This window comes from Condylura cristata, unplaced genomic scaffold (genome assembly GCF_000260355.1).
Source record: "Condylura cristata isolate star-nosed mole 26May11 unplaced genomic scaffold, ConCri1.0 scaffold00015, whole genome shotgun sequence".
In the NCBI taxonomy this organism is placed as follows: Eukaryota; Metazoa; Chordata; class Mammalia; order Eulipotyphla; family Talpidae; genus Condylura; species Condylura cristata.
In genome coordinates this window covers 34,136,749-34,156,737 of record NW_004567116.1, presented here as the reverse complement: position 1 = coordinate 34,156,737, position 19,989 = coordinate 34,136,749, and the positions used below count along the sequence as shown (strand labels likewise).

At 51.8% G+C, this 19,989-nt stretch overlaps 1 protein-coding gene across 1 annotated transcript in view; it reads right to left on the bottom strand.

Annotated features, from left to right (window-relative positions):
- The window catches only part of LMO1 (LIM domain only 1 (rhombotin 1)), a 110,758-nt gene that overhangs the window by 18,636 nt on the left and 72,133 nt on the right, over positions 1 to 19,989 (bottom strand). Inside the window, exon 2 of the mRNA XM_004683075.2 lies at positions 15,449 to 15,708. Within this exon, the coding sequence (XP_004683132.1) occupies positions 15,449 to 15,473 (25 nt within the window). The 5' untranslated portion in view covers positions 15,474 to 15,708. The remainder of the gene's footprint in view (positions 1 to 15,448; positions 15,709 to 19,989) is intronic.

Sequence of the window (19,989 nt, the reverse complement as noted above, 5' to 3'; positions counted from 1 at the left end):
AAGCAGGGACCTGCCCACTGGATAAACTGGAGCCAGCAGGGAAAGGACCTACCCAATGTTCTACCAAAACTTAGCAACGACCAGGAAAACTCAGCAAAAGCCAGGCTGCAGGCAACCTCGCTTCCAGGAGCTCAACCAGCTATGGATGGTTTTTCTCCCAAACATTCTTGTACTATTTATTTGAAACCAAGAACAGAGTTACCAAATAACCCAGAAATTCCAGTCCTAAATATATACAAAAAAAAAAAAAAGGGAAAGAAAAAAAAACAGAATAGATATCTGCAGAAATTTACCTATGGATGGTGACACCACCATTATTCATGATAACTAAGCAGCAGAGATCATCCAAATATCCATCCACTGAGGAATGGAGAAATAAAATGCATATACCTACAATGGAATATTATTTGTCCATAAAAAGGGTTTAAGTTTTGACAGCTGCGATGACATGGATAGAAACATTATGCCTGGTAAGAAGCCAGCCACAAAGACCACACATATTATTCCATTTGTATGAAACAGCCACAACAGGCAAATCCACAGAGACGGAAAGTAGATGAGTGGTTGCCAGGGATGCAGGAGTGGGGAGCGACTGCTCATGGCCATGGAGCTCTTTTTAGGGTGATAAAAGGGTTTTTGAATTAGATAATAGTGATGGCTGGACAATTCAAAACCAAAACCCACTCAATTGTGCACCTTAAGAAGGTTAGTTTTGTGGCATGAAAATTACATCTCAATAAAGCTGTCAGAAAACAAAACAAGCAACAAGAACAAAACCAAAATTCCTGTAAGAACAAGAGAGCCCAGTTGGTAAAGAATCAGGTCCTGGGGTCACGGGAGGAAGCCTGGGAGGCCTAGCAGTCAGCACTCCCAGGGGGGCTGTGTGGCCACACCCCCGTTGTTCATCCCACCCCCCACAGCTTCTGTACAAGGAGGAAAGGACTCCAGAACACCTCCTTCCCCAATCCTATCCCACCCAGAAATCCCACAGTTGCTATTTTTGCAGCCCTACTCCCCAGGACACTCAGGCCCTGTTGCGCCGCTGCTCTTCTCTGGCCCTTTTACTTCCTCCTCCCGATTCATGTTTTGTCTGCCCGGGCCTCTCTTTGTTGAAACTTCTCCATCCTTCAAGGCCCATGTCCTACCTGCAAATACTTGCTGCAAATTTAGCACACCCACCAGGAAAAAGTCCCTTTTCCAGACCTTAAACTTGTCTTATCTCTGGATCTGTGAGTCCCACTGGGATAGGCAAGGGCAAGCTCAAACCCAGGCCAAGGAGGCTGGGGAGGAAGATGACAAGGCTGTCTGGATCAAATGAAAGGGGCTGGAGGAAGAGATGCAGCGCTCAGGCTTGCCAAGGCACCCTTTGCGACTAATTTGAGAGGCTGACTCAAGAAAATGAAGCACCCTGGCCAGCAGGGGGAGCCAATCTGCACTGTGGCAGGGCTCAGCCAGCTTCCCTGAGTCTTACCTTGGGAGACAACCAAGTCAGGTAGGGTACCTCAGGCCTCATCCCAGCAGACAGGCCAGCTTCTAGACGTGAGAAGAACCCCACCTCTGTCATTTGCGGGGGATAGCTGGGCTTTAAGGGAAATGAACACATAGCAATTTTCTAAGTGTGAGTCTTCATGGCTTCAGCGTGGGGAGGCCATCTCAGGACGCAACCCTTGAGGAAAACCATCTCCAACTTTCCCAAATTCTCTGTAAAGTCCTCTGGAGTTCCCCGGGGTGGCAGAGGGAAGAGGGACACACAGGCACCCTTCACTTGATGTAGCCACTGCATTCCCAACACCAATTTCCTCAGCTGGCAAAACACATGCAAACACCTGCTCCCATTTGAGTTCCCATTTGAGGGAGGGCGTGCTGGACCCCACTTTATGTTTGGAAATAGGCTCAGAGAGGGTCCTGCGACAGTGGGCAATAGGGTCAGGCTTGCTGAGACCCCACCAGCAGTGAATGGCAGCACAGGACTAGACGGAAAGCCCATGACTCTTCCTCCCTTCCTGAGTCAAAGGAAAGTTACCGCTGTAATAAACAGACCCTCATGCAGCTGCTGCCGGGCAGTCATTGTTTTCAAACTTAAAGATTTTAAATCTGAGGAGGGGCTGATGCTACTGGGGTTTCTTTCCTCTTGGGGGAGGAATCCAAAGCCTTCACTCTGGAAAGTAGTTCTGGCAGAACTGCTGGGAGTATTGGCCAGGGGAGCGGAGTGTGGGCTCCGGAGTCAGGATTGAGCGAGCTGCGTGTGTCTCTAGGCTTGGGGCAGACGGGCTTTCACCATCCCTGAGGCGCCCCTTTTGCAGACACAGACCTGAATTTGTGCTAAAAAGGTGAGTTAGACTCCATGGAGCTGCTCAGAAAAGCCAAGTGACCAGAGGGTTGAAATTTCAGCCCGTCCCAGGCCAGCCATATATAAAGTTCTACAAAATCTCTTGAACAAGATGGGATGAGCTTGGGGTTGGCAGATATATCCACATGCCAGGAACTAAGCATGTTCTAGTTCCCCAGGGTCAGAAACTCCTGGTTCAAATCCCTTCCAGACTTGACCCAATGTACGTCTTCATCTGGCTGGTCATCTGTAACCTTTCAATAGCCTTATAATAAGAGAGCATGTGTCACTACTAAGTATTTCCCCGAGTTTTGTGAGGAGGGGGTGGCTAGAGCAGGTGAGTCAGAAGCACAACAATCATCCTCACAGGTGACTGGTCCCTGATGTGGGGCCAGCCTGGTGGGACTGACCTTCGTCTGTAGGATCTGCTGATAGCTCCAGATCCAGGCTCAGAACTGAGTTCAATGGAAGGAGGATACCAGTCAGAGACTGCTGAGACATGGAGAATTACTTGGTGTTGGGAAAAAAAAAAAAAAAGCAACTTTAGAATAGCCTCAATGATCTTAAGAAAATGTAAATTTTCCCTCTCTCTGGGACAAAATTATCCTTATGAGTCTTCCTTCTCCTGGTGGGAACTTCTTGACCTGTTAACTCATTCATTCAGTCACTATTCACTCAACAAATACTCTCCACCCATCCCCACTACTACTGGTACTAGTCCTGTCACCCACAATTTACAAGAATCACAGCCATATTATGTATCAAGAAGGCCAAGTGTTCTAAGGAGCCAGACTCAAGAACTATACCATCATGGATGATGTTTTTGTCAAGTAGCTCTTAATAAACTTCATAAAGTTATTAGATTCCTTGATCACCTTTCTAGTCACTAGCTTTAAACCATTTCTTCCCCATTTTTATTTTATTGGAATTACATTGGGATTATTAAAAAAAAAACATTTTTTAAAGTAACTCTTTGGTTCATGCTGAGTGTTTGAGTCATAGCAAGTCTTACAAATTAGAGCTTTTGCCACCATTGAGATTTCTTTTGTGGCAATTATTTCTACCAGAAAATAGTTTCTGAGCCAACTTCTGCAGACCTAAATTTTATCAGGAAGATTTGTTTTTTTTTCTGTCAATTTTTAGTCAATAACATATTTTACCAGGTGCAGCCTTAGCTGTGCCAGCTTTACTTTGTGTTAATTATTTCAACCAATTTAATCTTTTCCTGGATCTCTCTCTTTTTTTTAATTTTCAATAATACTAATGAGATGCTATTCTCATGAATAAGGCATATTTTAGTACTGATCTGATAAAGCATTCCCAGGATCAAAGAGTAGTGTGAAAACATCCTTGGGGCAAGAAGGCAGGTCAAAACCTCACACTGTGGCTTGGGCTGAGCACCAGGTTGGAACCTGATGCCTGAGGGAGGCCTGCCCTCTGCCCTCTGCCCCGGGCACCCTAGCCACTGCCAAGAAGGTACTTAGCAAGATGGGAAACAGCTTCTGACTGGATGAGAGCAGCTGCCTGCAAGAGACAGTCTCCGGTTGGCAAGCAAAGCTGGGGTGCAGATCTGACGACCTATGCCTGGCTGAACACAGAATCTGCTGAGCCCCAGATTTCTGTACTTTGAAAGTATCTCAGAGACACTCAACTGAAAGAGTAAGTGCTTCTCAGCACCTTGGTTTACTAGAACCAGGATCCCCATAGCCTGAGGCAGCAACTTCCGCTCACTGTCCTCCAGGCTCTAAACAGCTTATAGGGGTTCGCTCTGCCTCCCCATTCCTGCCTGGGAATGGCAGGGGATGGAACCATCCACCTGGATTCAAATATGGCAAGACCAAGTGTGGTGGGCCAGGGGCCAAAAATTTTTGGCCCAAAAACAGACTCACGGAGGTTTCTTTCTCTTTTGGACTTGGCCTCTCTAAGCCGCTCCCCATCGACAGTCATGTCTCCACACACAGCACCAGCAGGCACAAAGGAATAGCTACTCTTGAATGTAAATGGGGGATCCCAGCCATAGTAGGGAAGGGCCTGCCCAGGACATACTGTGAGAGGCTGTGATGCAGTTCTGGTCCCAGGTCTGCACTCCAGCACACACGGGCAACTCCTTTGGTCCTGCTCTCAGTAAGCAACCTCTGCCCCCACCACCTCAAAGACATTGGCTCCACCTCGCCCATCAAGGAATGGAGGCCTCAGCTCGACAGCTACAGGAGGACTGACTCAGGAAGGGTCCACCCTCACGTCCTCCAAGGATAAGGTCACCACAAGGGAGAAGAACAGCTCAGGGTTAATGGACAGATGTTCTACAGGCCCCTACTGGCACCAGCAAACTTACCATCTTTTAGAAGTAAAAGGAAAGCAACAGTTCCCACCCCAGCCCCGGCCAGGGAATGCCTTCCCCACCTCTTCCCTGGGCTCATGGCAGGCAGAGGCCGTTTCTCATCTGAACTCTGCCATTTACCAACTTGCTGGGGTTCTCCAAATGTCCTTTCCTCTCTGTAACAATCCACCCCTCTGCAAAATGGGACTAACGTTTGATCCCCCAGTCTCCCAAAGGTGCTATGAAGATGCATTGAAAGGCTTGAGACACCCATGGCCTTCCCAAGTAGGAGATGGCCCAAGAAGCTGAGGCACGGGCCCTCCTGGGATGAAGCAGTGGTGCATGCTGTCCGGGGCAGCCGAACTATTGACTATCTGGGGCCAACGGTGCTATTCCAGAGCAGGCCTCCCACACAGACCAATTTCTCAGCCGTTTCCTGGGGATGCTCTGCCTCCTTATTCATGCCTTGAGGGATCTCCCCACTTCCTTGAGAGTGACTCGCTTTCAAGAAAGGGGATAGAGCAAAAGAGATGGACTGTCACATCCGCGATTAGATGTGTCCTGTCTTGTCACTTCCTGCTCACTGGTAGATACCTTTTCCTCAATGACCGCTTGGCACAGAATCAAGGGCAGGCGGCCTCTGAGTTGTCACATGCGAGGAAGGGAGGCCTCATTCCACAGCCCGGGGCAACTGAATCCTGCCAACAACCGAGTGAGTTGATTTTCCAGGTGAGTCTTCAGATGGGACCAGGGAGCCAGCCAACATCTTATCACCTGTGACAGCTTGGAGCAGAGGGCCCAGTTAAGGACCCTGGACCAGATTCCTGACCCATGGAAACTGGGAGATAATCAATGGATGTGGTGAGATTGTGAGATAAATTGTTAGACAGCACAGAGAGCTACTACACCACTGCACAGGCACACACATTACACATCCAGAGAATGAGGGTGTTTCCCAGGCCGGAGAGAGGGGCCTGCTCACAGGGCGCCAGTCTGTGCTGCTGGGAGTTTTCTCTGGCACCTTGTTCTTGCTACAGAGCACTGTGAGCAGAGGAGCCCAGAGGACAAAGCCCCCCCTCCACCTGTCCACCTGTCCGAGTGAGGCCCCTGCCACCTGCCCCAGTGAGTAGACAGGGAATGTGGGCAGAGCTGACCCACCTCCTCAAAGTTACAGCCCTAGGTCCTTTTCAAAGAGCGATCCTCCCCAGGCTGCAAATCCCAGGCACATCTGGACCACAGTCAGCATACCAAAGCACATTCATTTCCCTTTTCTCCCCTGCTCATAGGGAGAGAACCCTAGATAGGTGAGGGAAGTGAACCAGCCATCTCCAAGGCCATCATGAGCTCTGCCTGCTGGAGTCTCGATAGACCTAAAGGCAATTGCGATCATACTCATTTGACAACTTAGAATTGCTATTACAATGTACTGCTGGGCCCTCCCTGGTGGTACAATGGGTTAGAGCACAGCACTGTGAAGCTCTCCACAGCCACTGCAGCATGAGTTCGATCCTGGTCAGGGAGGTGACCCACATGGCAGAGTAGACCTCTCCTGACCTGCCTACTGCTCCTCTCAGCAATATAGTACATCTGCCTGTTCTGCTCCCCACTCTGTCTCCAAAAGTACTACTTAGAATTACTATGTGGCAGTGGTGGGATGTGAACCCTAGTTTGCCTGACACAAAGTCCATGCTAGTTCTATTAGTTTTACAGTAGAAAATAGAAACAGGAGTTCAGGTATTCTGGCAGCACCGCTAGACAGCCCCACATAATCCTTCCTGGACAATGTATGTAACCAGAGAATGGGAACTGATTTTTTTTAAAGATGTATTTATTTATACATACAGAACTGGGGTACAGTTCAGAGGTGAAGGGGAGGTGAGAGGCTTTACCAGAGACAGAGTGGGGAGCAGAATAGGCAGATGGGTGAAGTACACTGCTCAGGGGAGCAGCAGGCAGGTCAGAAGAGGTCTGTCGCACCATGTGGGTCACCTCCAGGGAGGGGATTGAACTCACACTGAAGCAGCTATGGCCAGCTTGCAATGCTGTATCCTAACCCTTTGTGCCATTAGGCAGGGCCCGGGAACTGAAGTTTTTAAAGAGTCAGGGGAGAGGAAAGGCAGGATGGAGTGGGTACTGACTGTGACTTGGAGAAGGTCAGGCCTGGGCTGCACCCACATACATGAGAAGAACAGGTCTCCCTCCCCCCCTCTATCAAGTCATCACAACTGGCAAAGTTGAATTATTAAAACTCCCTTCTGGGGTACCACACGAATTTTTTCCCACTGAGAGACTCAGAGCAGTGGGGCGGCCGCTCCCGCCACACAATATTAAAATGTCAGGAGTTTAAGGCCTGCGTTGGTTGAGTCATAAGTTATCAGCACCCAGTGAGGGCCAACAATATGCCTCCCTTAAATTATTAAGCAGAAAGCGTCAGACTGTAATATTTTGCTAAACCAAAGTACAGACACAGACAAAGATGTCATTTCAATATTTGAAACCAGCAAGTTTAATTTAAAATAAGAGCAAACCAATAAGCTCAGAACATAGCGGCGTATGAGAGGAAAATTATACTGTGAGAGGAAAAAAAGTGGAAGGACTTAAGAAATTTATAAAAGTAATCTCCAAGTGGAAATTAGAAATCAAGGCCTAGAAACAGAATAACACAAAAGAAATATTACTGTCCACTTTCTAAATCAATATAACACTGCTCCACGCCGGAATTACCATGGTAACTCAAGTAAAAAGAATCAAGCAATTCTTATTATTTCAAAATAAAATCACAGCCTGAAGCCTGGGTTTTATTACAACCACTGATAGATCGCTGGCTTGTATTTATCTGAAATATTGCTTTTCAATCAGCTGGTTTATGAATGTACACGGGCCTCTCACCAGCCCACTTACCATCCGGTTCTGAGGTGAGGGGCTAACCAATGAATTGATGCCCGCCTGCCTGCATCTGCATATATTCCTGGGTTTAAATCAGTCCTGGTGGCCACAGAGCCTCATTCCGTTTCCCAGCTCTTCAGTGGCTTTGTAGGCCAGAGAGGATATGATGAGGACGGTGTTGGGGGGACCTCACTGTGGTCCCCCTCCGCTTGCCCATGGAGAGTTGACTCTGATGGCAGCCTCCAACAAACTGCCCCAGTAGCAAACCTCCCGCACCACCCCTGTACCCCCCACCCTGAACTTTCTCTGAGTGTCCTTCCGCCCCTCTCCAAGTCTGCCAGCTGGAAGAGAGTGCCACTGGATGCAGGGGCGGGGAACACACCCTTTGCTGGCTGGTTCACGGCCCAGCTCAGGCACTTGGGTACTGTGGGTCCTATAGCCAATCACACAACCTCTTTGTACAGCCATTTTCTCATCTGTAAAATGAAGCTAACTTCTTCCTAAGGTGGTTAAATATATTCAATGAGATCATACAGAGAAGATGCTTTGGGGGTCTGAGTCCAGAAAGAGTCTCATTTTTACACCCCTCCCTTAGCAGTATCCACACCCTCAGCAATGTGGCTTTTCACCTCCTCCCTTCAAGAGGTGGGTTCCCCACCCCCCAGATATGTGATAACTTTGTGAGTTATTTGGGCTGACAGAATATGGAAATTATAGCATCCCAGTGCCAAACCAAGACCTCAAGATACCTTCTGCACTTCCACTCTGTCTTCTTGATATGTCTCCACCATGAGAACAAGTTGGCTGAGCCTGCTAGATAATAAGGCACATGCAGTTTTGTCACCTCCAGGGTCCAGTCTCATCAGCCAACTTCAGAAAAGACCAGAAAAACCACTCAGCCAAGCCCAGTCTAAATCACCTGCGGATTTAAGAACTAAGTAGATGCTTATTGTTTGGCGCCTCTGAACTCTGGCATCGTTGGTTATACAGCATAAGCAGCTGATGCACATGCATAAGGTAAAGCCTCATTTTTAAGGACAAGTTCAGTAAAATGATCACCTTATGTTTGTATGACCTTCGCAGACGGAGAGGCTGAAGCCAAAGAGATCACACTGTGCAGAAAGCAACACCATCACCCAGGCATGATGCTCCTTGGATTATCAGGAGTGTACTGGACACGAGGTCCTGGTTAGGTGTTCCTCCCATTGCAGAGGTGTGAAAACTGAGGCCTAGCTTGTCTGCGTCCCAAGGCAGTCAGCTGGGACCAGGACCTGGCTCTCCTGGAATCACACCAACAGGCTGTGAGCCTGCAGGAAAGCCCAGCCGGGTGACCCAGTCTGACCCACGGGTCCACACTTTGCTGCAGCCTGGATCAGCTGCTTCTCCTTTCACACCATTTCCCTTAGCTTTGTCCCCAGGTGTGTCACTCAGAGTTGGGTTCCTGCTTTGGACACACGCCAACCAAAAAGAGGGGTCAGGTTGGTAGATAGGACTGCAGGCACGGCCTGGGATGGTCTGTAAGAGGCTTTGGCCACCTGAAGGGTCCTGTGAGGCCAACTAAAATGGAAGAGACAACCAGCCTCAATAGCCTCACTCTCACCACTGTCTAGTTCCCAAGGAGGGTAGTACTGTGGGAAGGAGCCCCAAGATCTCCTTGGGAGAACCACACGAACAAGCGTCAGGAGGCAAATGCTGGGTCTGCATGGAACACCAAATGTTGCATACACCCAGAACGGACATATTAGCCCTGCAGAGCTCAGCATGTCAGCAGGTCTCGAGTGTTAGGGTAGCAGAGGCTGGGTGGGCTGGTTGTAATGGTTACCAAAAGAAAGATGCTGGGCAGGGAGGGAGAGAAGTGATGGTAGAACAGAAGGAGGTGGGTCCAGTCCCAGATGAAAGCAGGCAGTGCAAGCCACCTATCAATACTGGCTCTCCAGGGAAGAGCCCTGATTTGGAGTGTGTCACGGTGTTAATATTCCACTGTGGCCGACTCCAAGCTTCCAATGTGATGTCACTAAACTCAGAGCTGGGAAGAAATGTGGAAACTCATCTTTCATGAGCTAGTACAAGTTGACTCCACTGGTGTAGTCCTGGCCTGAGTGTAGACTTGTCAGTAAAGCACAATCGATCAGCATCTCCAAAATTTAAGTGAGGAGGTAGGAAGATATCCTGCATGCCTCAGTGTTCTCCAATTCTAGCAAGAATAGCCTACCATGGGCGCCTCTGATTCTTCCCCTGTTCATGGAGGCCCAGGCCAGGTTAGCACCCATTATTTGCTGCCAACATTACCTGCATGTGAGATTGGAACTATATCCCCTGGCCTGTCTGTAGGCAGGAGAGGGCCCTGCCAGGGATCCCCAGGGACAGGGGTGCATGCAGCTGTGACACTCCTTGGCAGTTATCTACTGGCCAGCCTCACCATGCCTGGGGTCAAGTCTGACAGCTTGCAAGCTGGGCGTGGAAGCTGGAACGATGCTGAAGCGCTCCCTGGAGATTCTCATGTTCCTCTGAACCTCAACTGTTCCCCTATAAGTGCAGGGGCTGAACAAGAGATCTTGGGGCTCCTTCCCACAATACTACCCTCCTTGGGATCTAGACAGTGGTGAGAGTGAGGTTATTGAGACTGGTTGCCTCTTCCTAGATGGCAGTGAGCAAAGGCCAAGATAGATAAACCTGAACTGAAATGAGCACCAGACTATTTCAGATCACAACAAGGCTTGGCAGTGAGCAATGCACCTCAGAGAGACAGGAGGCTCCTTGGTTTATTACGGGTATGCAAGCACATTGTCTTATTTAATCCCAAATAACACAGCCCGCTAGATATGGTTGTTCCCACTGTAGAAATAAGAAGGGACAGAGGAAAAGCACCCTCCACTGTGGGTGGCATATTGGACATGCCTACCTAGTGGGATGGCAGAGATGGCAGCAGCCCGTCCAGTGGTAGCTGGTACCAGGGGGGTTCCCATGCCTTTTTTTTCTCCCTCCCTCCCAAACTCCTTTCAAACTTCCCAATGCCCCTAATGAGGGGTTCCCGGGAAGCTCCCCAGCCACTGGAGATGCAGCTGAACAACAAGGAGGCAGGATATAGGGGCAGCTGTGCCAGTGTGGGGCTTAGCTCTGAAGGGGTCCAGCCTCTGCTGGAGTCAATGTGGCTTGGGTCACTCCCCCATCAGCCTCCTCCAGCTGTCCCACCACAGCTCTGTGCTCAGAGAACACAGTACATCCAACCACGGCCAGTCCCAACTGCAGCAGCCTCACATCGGCAGCCCACCTGTGCTGACACCACGCCGCTGTCTCCCTCGCCCACGACCACAGAGGGTCAGCAGCCCAAGCTCACTGGCGCTCACCCACCTGTGCCAAGGGGGAGAGACCAGACAAACATCCTCTTGGTCCTGTTCACAAGTGGGGCCTGCTAAGAGGCTCCTTACATGGAAATGGGTGAGACAACCACACCATCCATCTCTGGGACATAGGCTAGGGTGGGGAATCAATTCTCAGGAGGGGTAAGAGGAGACCCTGGCCCTAGGAAACAGCATTATTTCCGAGTGCTAAAAGCATCTTTGTGGGGCATGTGGAGAGAGAGATGGTAAAGAGAAAGGCAGCTTCCATGCCACAAAGGCCAATGAGTGGCCACGTCACTGCTGAGCCCCGGCAAGCAAAGGGTGAAGCTTTTAGGCAAGCAGCGGCCAGTGATCTCAGCTTCCCCCAGTCCTAATGCTCCTGAAAGGCTCTCTCCCACTCCCTGTAATTGGGCATCAGTAGTTAATGCAGTATTGACTGCATTACACGCTCCCGTGCCTCCCCTCGCTAATGCCAATTGCATCACCTTGTACAGTCACCGGCTTGCTTGGCCAATAGCCGTTAAAAGCAATCCAAATCATGAATCATATGGGAAACTTTTAGCAAGACACCGCCATCCAAGGAGACAATTTACAGTTGAGTTAATCTGGGTACATTAGCGAGACATGGATTCCGGACGACAGACCAATTTATGTTGTTTCCCTGTCCCCCCACACCCTCCCCGCCTTAGAGCTCCATGTGGGCAAATGAATGGAAGAGCAGGGAACAGAGAAGAACCTGCTTCTCTACTCAAGGCTCCAGCGCGGGCGGGGTGACTCATCTTTCTGGACTGCTGGTGGAGTTCGGAGGAAGGGGAAGTAACATAGGAGCTGCTCGAGACGTGTAATGTTGATTCCCAGCAGAAGCTGCTGCTGAGGCCACATGGAAGACAGCAATGGAGACCCTCCCCTGCTAGCAGGGATGGTGTGCCAGGTCTCCTCTCTGCCAGTCAGACAGCTCTTGGAAGGTGGCAGTGGTGCTGGTATCTGCCTTCCTGCTGACAGGCTGGGGTCTCTGGCACGAGGGCCCAATTCCTTACTCCCTCCATTCTGGGGCCAGGGTAGTGCTGGTCACCCTCTGCTGGTAGAAGCCCCCAGGACCTTCTGTGGTCCAGAGGCAGCATGATGGGACAGGCCAGGAAGCCTGTTGGGGCTGAGCAGCCACCTCCACTTGGTTGCTCAGTCCCAGGCTGAGCCAAGAGCCTGCCCTCGCAGATCAACGAAGTCAGCTCTGGAGGCCACGCTCACAGCAGTCATTAACAATTGAAGACTCACTGTCTGGGCCTCCTCAGTCCTGCTCCATTCTCCGTAGGCATTTGACTTCCTAAAAACGCTCTAGGAATCATGTGCTCCATTTAGTTCCACACCTGCCTGCTGCTTCCTGGTGACCTGGCTTTCTGTCGGGCCTGTGCAGAGGAGCTGACACCCAGCCCTGCCCCACCCTCTCCATCATGCACTGGGGACATCCCTGGGACCACAAAGGAGGGGTTCACCTCCTCTGTCCCCCACAACTTAAGGTTCTGACCACATGTGGGGTGACCTGGCCCCCCCACTGTCTGTCCATAATCAAGGGCCTCTTGGAGCCCCCTTTACTCCCCTGAGACTTCAAGCCTCCCCAGGAAGCCCACAGGCTGGTGCAGCCTTAACTCAGGTGTCGGGGAAGAAAGGCTGTTTCTCCGGGAAAGTCAGAGCTGGCCTCCCTTTCGCTGACAGGCAGGCCCGACGGCATTTAGAAAGCCCGGACCCTGAGTTCCAGTAAAGTGGAGATGGCTAGGCCAAGAGCAAGCGTCCAAATGAAAGCAATTAATCTTAAAACGCGAAGTTTAACCGTTTGCAAAACAGATCTTTCCTCTCTGTGGTGGCCCTTCACTGCTCGACCTAATGGATTACTTTATTAATAATGCACTGTGCTTAAAAGCAAAAAAAAAAAAAAATTTTTTTTTTCTGACGATTCAATACTTCAGAAAGTCTCTTAAACCCGTTGCTACGGTAAAGCGATTGATATTTTATTATCTTTCAGAAGTGCAACATGAAAGCCCCGCAGCCCAGCAGAGCAAGAGCTTTGGTCCTCGGCAGCTGGCAGACCCGACTTCAACCAGAGGAGGCCCAGCCTCTTCTGACAAGATGCTGTCAGGTGGAGAAAAGATATTGGGGGTAATTAATAGGAGCCCCGAGTCCCCAGTGCAGCCAATGGGTGCAGCGCCACAGCTCTGAAGAACATGCTTCTTGGGGGCCAAGCTGCCGCCCAGCCTAGATGGCCACCTGCTGGGAGGGCACGAGAGGGGCGGGTGAATGAATCCTGGGTCTTTCTCCTCCCCTAAACGTAGGTGCCTCCTTCAAGGTTTCCTGGTTTGGGGGACACCAGACTCTGATGGGGTGTGGAGGGTGGATTTATGAGCGGAAAAGCTGGCTCCTGGAGGACAGCACCAGTTTGGGCAGAACGAGAATCAAACAGCTCCTGAGCTTCCAGCTGCCTGCCTTCCGCGTCTTGTAACGGGGCGCAGAGCTCAGCAGTGTCACTAGGAGTGGGCCCGCTATTGTGAACACCAGGTGGTAGAAGACTGAGGGACACGGGGTGCTCTCCTCCAGGGCTGTTGGGGACTAGGGGAGCCATGGGGTGGCTGTAGCTCGGAAGCAGGGGACTCACTAATAACTCCAGAGATTCACGCCCACTCGGGTCACCTGAAAACCGTCTTACGGAGTGGGCAGCACTCTGGGGTGCCTGGACAGCAGCTAGATGTGAGACCCTGCGTGATGGTAGAGGGGGTTCTGGTGGAGGGGGTTCTGGTGACAGGAGGACAATCTCCCTGCACGATGTGTCCTATGCATTGGGCCCTGGTCTCCTGGCTCCCTGGCTTGGGCCTAGAGAGCCGAGCATGCCAAATAAGGCACAACCTGACTGCTTGCTACCATTATGCGTTTGCGAGTACTCATAGACAACATGGCAGTCCCCTGTGCGGGCTTCCCCTCATCCTTCATTTTACCAAGAGGGAAAGTGAAGCTGGAAGTGACCATGAGAATACAGGGAGTTAGTGACAAAAGGAGCTCAGTCAAGGCCTCCTGGCTCTCTGTGTGGCCTTCTACAGAGACCAGTTCTCTTCACTTTTAGCACACAGTCACATCAGCAGCATTCTCTGATGACCCTCACAGGGCTGGAGGAGAGGTTCATGGAGAACATACTAAGACTGATGTCACACCCAGCCAGACTATTTTGGCTAAAAGTATTTAGTTCCCTCTTTCCTCTCTTACTAAACACATGCCAGGAAATGGCCTTCACAGACTTACCTGCCCGAGGGTTCCCCCAATGCCAGGCACCTTAGATGGCCAGCCGCTGGTGGGTATTTCAGACAGCGGTAGAGGGGTAGAGGGCACGTGGCAACAGAATAGTGCATATCTTCTGTCACCTTGAACTAGCCATTTAACTTCGAATTTTTACCAAGTGACCATGTCAACACCACCTCTGACCTGGTGGGCAGAGGGCCCGGGCCGGTAGAGACTCACTAAGATCACCACCACAGGAAGGCCACCACAGTCGCTATGGAAGGATTTCGACTGATTCTCAGCACACCCTGACTATGATCTCTGACCAGTAAAAGCAGGCAGCTGTGTGGGAGCCAACAATTACAAGTGCCTCTCTGTATACCACCATCAAACCAGGCAACCCTTGCCTTGAGGCCAGGAGGCCTTGGGACACCCCGTGGAGGGGCGATCTCCTAGCTCTGGAGGCAGAGATGCCGTTGGGTTCCCAACCTCTCCTGAGCTCCCAGGAAGCCTACAGCAGGGCTCCCCAGTCAGAAGGGCTGGAAGTAGGTGGGACCACCTGCCAGTGGCTTCCAGTACCCAGGGCCAGGCTATTCTGACCCCTGAGGCATACTGGGGCTCCCGACCAGGCCAGGTCTACATGACTCCTGACGGTCACTCCTACAAGCCAGCTACTGGCCTGACTGTCGGTGGGTAGCCGACACTTTCTTCTTCTGGGCCAAACTACTGCCTCAGCGCTCAGGAAACATTATGATAGTGGGCCAGAAAGGAGGTGACTCTCTCACCCAGTCACACTCCAGGCTATCTCCCCAGGAATCGAGGCGGCCTTCCCCACGTCAGCCGGGCACCGGGGCGAGCACGTCCCGCGGGCCAACATGGGCTCGGGAGTCCCATTCTCCCGTAGCCACTGATTTGCCGGGCGCTCAGCGCCTCTCAGGTTACGCGGCCCGCGCGAGGGTGATGGCTGCGGTGAGAGGAGCAGCCGCAAAGATGAAACGCTCTGCGCGAACCGACACTGAGTGATCCGAGGGGAGCCAGAGCCTCCACGCGGCCCCGCAGAGCATCACACGGCCAGAACACAGCTCTGCTACCAGCGTCCTGGGCCCAGGGGCACACAGCCCGGGGCTCAGCGCCCCCTCTCCCGCCCCCCACTTACCCTGTCCCACCCGGCCCTCTCCCTGCTGCAGCCTGGCACCTCAGCACCGCCCGGCATGTGTTCGCCAGGGTCCCAGCGGGTGCATTCCCCCCCCACCCCCCCACGCCGCGGCGGGGAGCGAGGGGGTGCAGGGCGTCGGGACCCCGCCAGCCACCTACCGTCCTCCTTGTCCAGCACCATCATCTCGGGCGCTCCGTGTCCAGCCGCAGCTCGGATCGGCCAGGTGAAGGGCGCCGACTCCGGGCGCGCTTCGGCTGGGCGGCCGGTCCTCGGGCAGCGAGCGGGCTCTAATTACCCGCTTGTCCGGCTCTTAACCTAGATTGCACTCAGCTAGAATTACATTCAGGAGTGAAGCACTTCGCAGATACAAAAGCAGTCTCACCTACTTTTGTGCCTCAGAATTGCAAGGAACTACGAACTGCAATTTAGAGAGAGAGAGGGAGAGGGAGAGGGAGAGAGAAGGGGGAAGAGAGGATCAGAGCCGTTTCTTTGATTCTCACCTTCTAAATGGCTCAATTTGCCCAGTATAATCTGTCTTAATGTAATTGCATTTGATAGCTCATAACCCTGGCTCTGGCAACGACACAGCTTTCAGCCTCATAAAGTGTTTTCCCCTCGGATTTAATCTGAATCTCAATCTAAAATTATATTCAAAGAGATGGGGGAATCTCGGCGGCCGTCTCCCGCTGCCTTTCTCCCTCAATGTATGAGGTTTGCACTCCAGCTACTGAATAAATGCACACATTTCCCGAGGCCCCCCTCCCTCCCGGGTTAATGGGGAGTGGAGACGCGCGGCTGCCCGGCTCCGCAGCGCCACCTGGAGACCACTCCGCCCCAGCTGGGCGCTCGGCTCTGCTTAGGCCCCAGGGTCCTCATTCTGGTTGTCCAGTGGACCACCTCCTGTTACTCCCCCTCGGGACTGATTTCTGCAGCTTCCCACTCAGACGATCTTTCTCTGACGCCTGCTCTGCCGAGGTTTTCTGGTTGTTTCCCGAACTATTTAGCAAAGTCAACCCTCTGCTAGGCACAAACTCCCACTGGGCCCCTTCACCGCCCTACTCCAGAGGACCCCTAAGAACATCCTGATTTCCTAGAGAGGGGGATCATGTCCCAGCTGCTCTCTGGACAAGCACAGCGAGGCCTTGAAGCTGTTTCTCATTCCATAACTATTTACTGAGCATGTATTAATTGCTAAGCACTATTCTAAGGCACTGGGGATAGAGTAGTGAGTAAAGCTAAGATTCCTGCTGTTATAGAATTAAGAGTTTTGCTTTGTAACTCAGGCAGAAAGAAGAAAGACCGTGTTCGCCCCTGTTCTCCCTGGACCCTGCTTCTCCCTGGAGCTCTGGGGCTGGGCTACCTACTTTAGGAAGTTGCTACCTACTCCAGGAAGGGCACTTTAAATCCTCCCCCCCCCCTTTTTTTTCTTTTCTCTTACAGCACAGAGTTTCATGATGAGGTAGAAATCATAATGGTCTATTTTCAGCCCAAGAAGGGCTCTGAACTGAGATGTTGGAAATTCATCCTTGCCAGTTGCTTCCGATGACAAGATCCAAGCAAGGAGGAAAGCTGATGTCCTTGGAGGGGTAAAGGGCCACCATTTGGGATACATCCCACCCCTAACCATTACTAACTATGGATCTTGGAAAGTCACTCTCTCTCTCCGGGCCTACTGTCCTGACTTGTGGAGTGGGAGGCCTGCCCATCTATCTCTAGGGATAGTGGGGAACAGATGAGATAATGCCTGTGAACATGCTTTGTAAATTGTGCCCCCCCAAGACAATGGTAATGGTGGGGGGATTATGGGTACAAAGAAGACGTAAGGCTGGGCTGTGTCCATGGATGCCCTGGGAGGCCCCCGTGCAGGGTGTGATGAACAGGGGTGGGATGGGGGACCGTGTGGCAGCCCTTCTTCCTCTCTCCTAGGCAGGGAAGTCAGGCTTTGAGAAAACAGACAAGAGCCTGCTTCTAATGAGATGCCTCGTCCACAGCTCAGAGGGTTTCCTTTCCTCTTCATCTTGAATACTTAATCCTAATAGTCCTTGAGTATATTTGATGTTAAATATATCATTTTGCTCAGAGTCCCTCAGGACTTCAGGCTTGATCTCTCTTCTGCCACTGCAGCAGGAGCCATACCCTAAGGGTCTGGGGGAGGGAGGCTTTGGCACCGCTGCCACCAGCACATTTAGTGCCAGTCCCTCACTCTGACCTGAACTCAGGGTCAGACAGTAGTTCAGGGCTGACAGGCCAACAAGAGGGAGCTTCTAGCAGGCGCCTCTGTGCTGTACTCCGTGAGGGCTGCTCCTCCCCACTTGCAGAGTTTCAGGGTCTGGTTCTGACTCACAAACTAGAACTCGACTGAGGCCACCTTCCCACTCTGTCATTCCTATGTTGTTCCCGGGATGCTGTCCAACCCCATCACCTGCCCAGCCTCCAAGGTACATAGTTAGCAACACAGTTGGCCTCCCTCTAGGGAGTCGGGGGCCCCTGTGCCCCAGCCTAGGGGCAACAGGTTGCAGAAGCAGGTAGGGTGTGTCAGCAGAGGAATGATGGTGCATGTGAAGAGCTTCGTGCCACAGGCAACTCGCTCTGCAGGAGCATGGAACTCGCACACTGAGAAGGGCCACCACAGAGGCCTTTTCAGCTACAGAGCTGCCCAGCGAGCCTCAGAACATTTGGGTGGCTTGAACCCCCCCCACCATGAAAGGGCTGGCCTGAGCTTCACTCATCCAGCAGCCTGGTTCTTGGATCAATAATTGCTGGGCAGACAGGACCCATGTTCACCCCAATCCAAACTGCCTGGGGGTCCAGGGACACACCCATACCACACAGCTGAATTCTCAGATCCCCTGGGGCTAAGGGAGGTAGTTTGCACCTAATACATTCCACAGGTGATCAGTTTGTACTCTCACAACACCCTGAATGCCTGTGGGGACAGCAGAGAGTCCAGGTGATCAGCCCCTAAGGTTACAGTTGAGCACAAAGAGGTGCTAGTGGCTGCCTTATAAAGTTTGGGCAGGTCTTAGTCATCTGTCATTGCACCTGACAGGGAAATCCTGAGAAAGGGAACAAATTGGGGTAAATAAGGAGTGGGACTTGGTGCCAAAGGGCCCAGGCAGACCAGATATTCCAGAACTCTCCACTGGAGGCTGTTAGATGTGGCTCAGCCTAAGTGCTTACTCCTGGCACAGTGCAGCTGTCTCCAAGACAGGGTTTAATAACCCTAATGCTGGCCTCCCAGATGACACTCAGATTGGTTTTCAGAGTGATAAGGGTCCCATCCCAATGGCTGCCACAGTTGCTAGGCTGGTACAGAGTGAAACCTACAGACTGCAACACAATCAGAATGCCTGCTGGCCAAGTTCAGATGCCCTGACCTGACCCCTGTTCACACAACAGTCCATGCACAGGAATCTGTAACCAGCTAGAATGGAGAAGTACACAGTCAGCAGACTTCCTCTGGGTTTCTGGAGAGCCCTGGACAGGCCTTCTAGGAAACAGTTCTAAGTTGTGAGGCATTATGGAAGCCTAGGTCAAAATTGCATTCCAGAAAACTAATCTCCCCCACCCTCCTGAAGAAGACCAACCCACTCCTGCCCTGTGAAGGTTGTAAAACAAACTGAAGAGTTGCTCACTCAAGTGGAAGGCAGCAGAGGCTGGGGACAAGGGGCTAGTGAGACCAGAGAGAGGCTGCTCAGCCAGAACCTTATCTGCAGACCAACCAGGTCCTGCTCACCTCCACTGCCCCGCCCCCCATTTTCTTTTTCTTTCTTTTCTTTTTTTTTTTTTTAAAGATTTATTTATTTATGCATCCAGAACTGGGAACAGGCCAGAGGTGCAGGGGTGGTGAGAGGATTCACCAGACAGAGTAGAGAGCAGAACAGGCAGACATACGAAGTACCCTGCTGAGGGGAGCAGCGAGCCCCTACAATTTTCTATCACAGGGCTTCTCAACACTAACAAACTACCCTAGCCCTTGGAGAAGGCCCATGGTACAGAACACCAGAGCTGTAAGTTCTCCTAAGAGAATGACCAATGAAATGGGGAGGGTGTAGGTTAGATGCAAAATGCAAGATTTTGTGAGGTCCAAGTTTACTCGTACAACTGGGGGGAGAAGGGAGTAACCTCTATAAGAAAAGAAATACAATTCACTAATATCAAATGGCCACGGAAGGACCCAGAAGCTAAACTTCCTTAGTTTGTAGGTAAATCTAGTCTTCTTGAACCTGATATTAGGGCCCCAGCCAGAGCAGCGCCGCCCGTCAGGCTAGGCTGGAGGAACTGAGAGCGAGCGCCCTCCCCAGCCCTGCCCCGGGTGAAGCAAAGTCACCCAGTTCTCAGCTACGAAGGTCCAGATCTGAAGGACCCAGGGCCATGGCGATTTGACAGTTGCCTCCACCTTAGGTCCTCCGGCACCCTTCTGGTGACGCCGTTTTCAAGCTGGGGCGGCATAGGGACGTGCGGACACCCAGGCGGGCCAAGAGACTGGGGCGGGGTGGGGGCAGTGGACACTGCTGGGCAGCCCGCGATGCTGGTCTGAGCTGCGCTCTGGTTGCCCGAGAGGCGGCAGGAGCAGCCAGAAAGTTCCCGGCCGAAATGCGCGGAGCTGGAGGGCCCGGAGTGGTGCGTGTGACTGCCTAGTCCCGCTGAGGAACCCCAGGGGCTGAGCGTGGCACCCCGGACACACGCACCCGCGCAC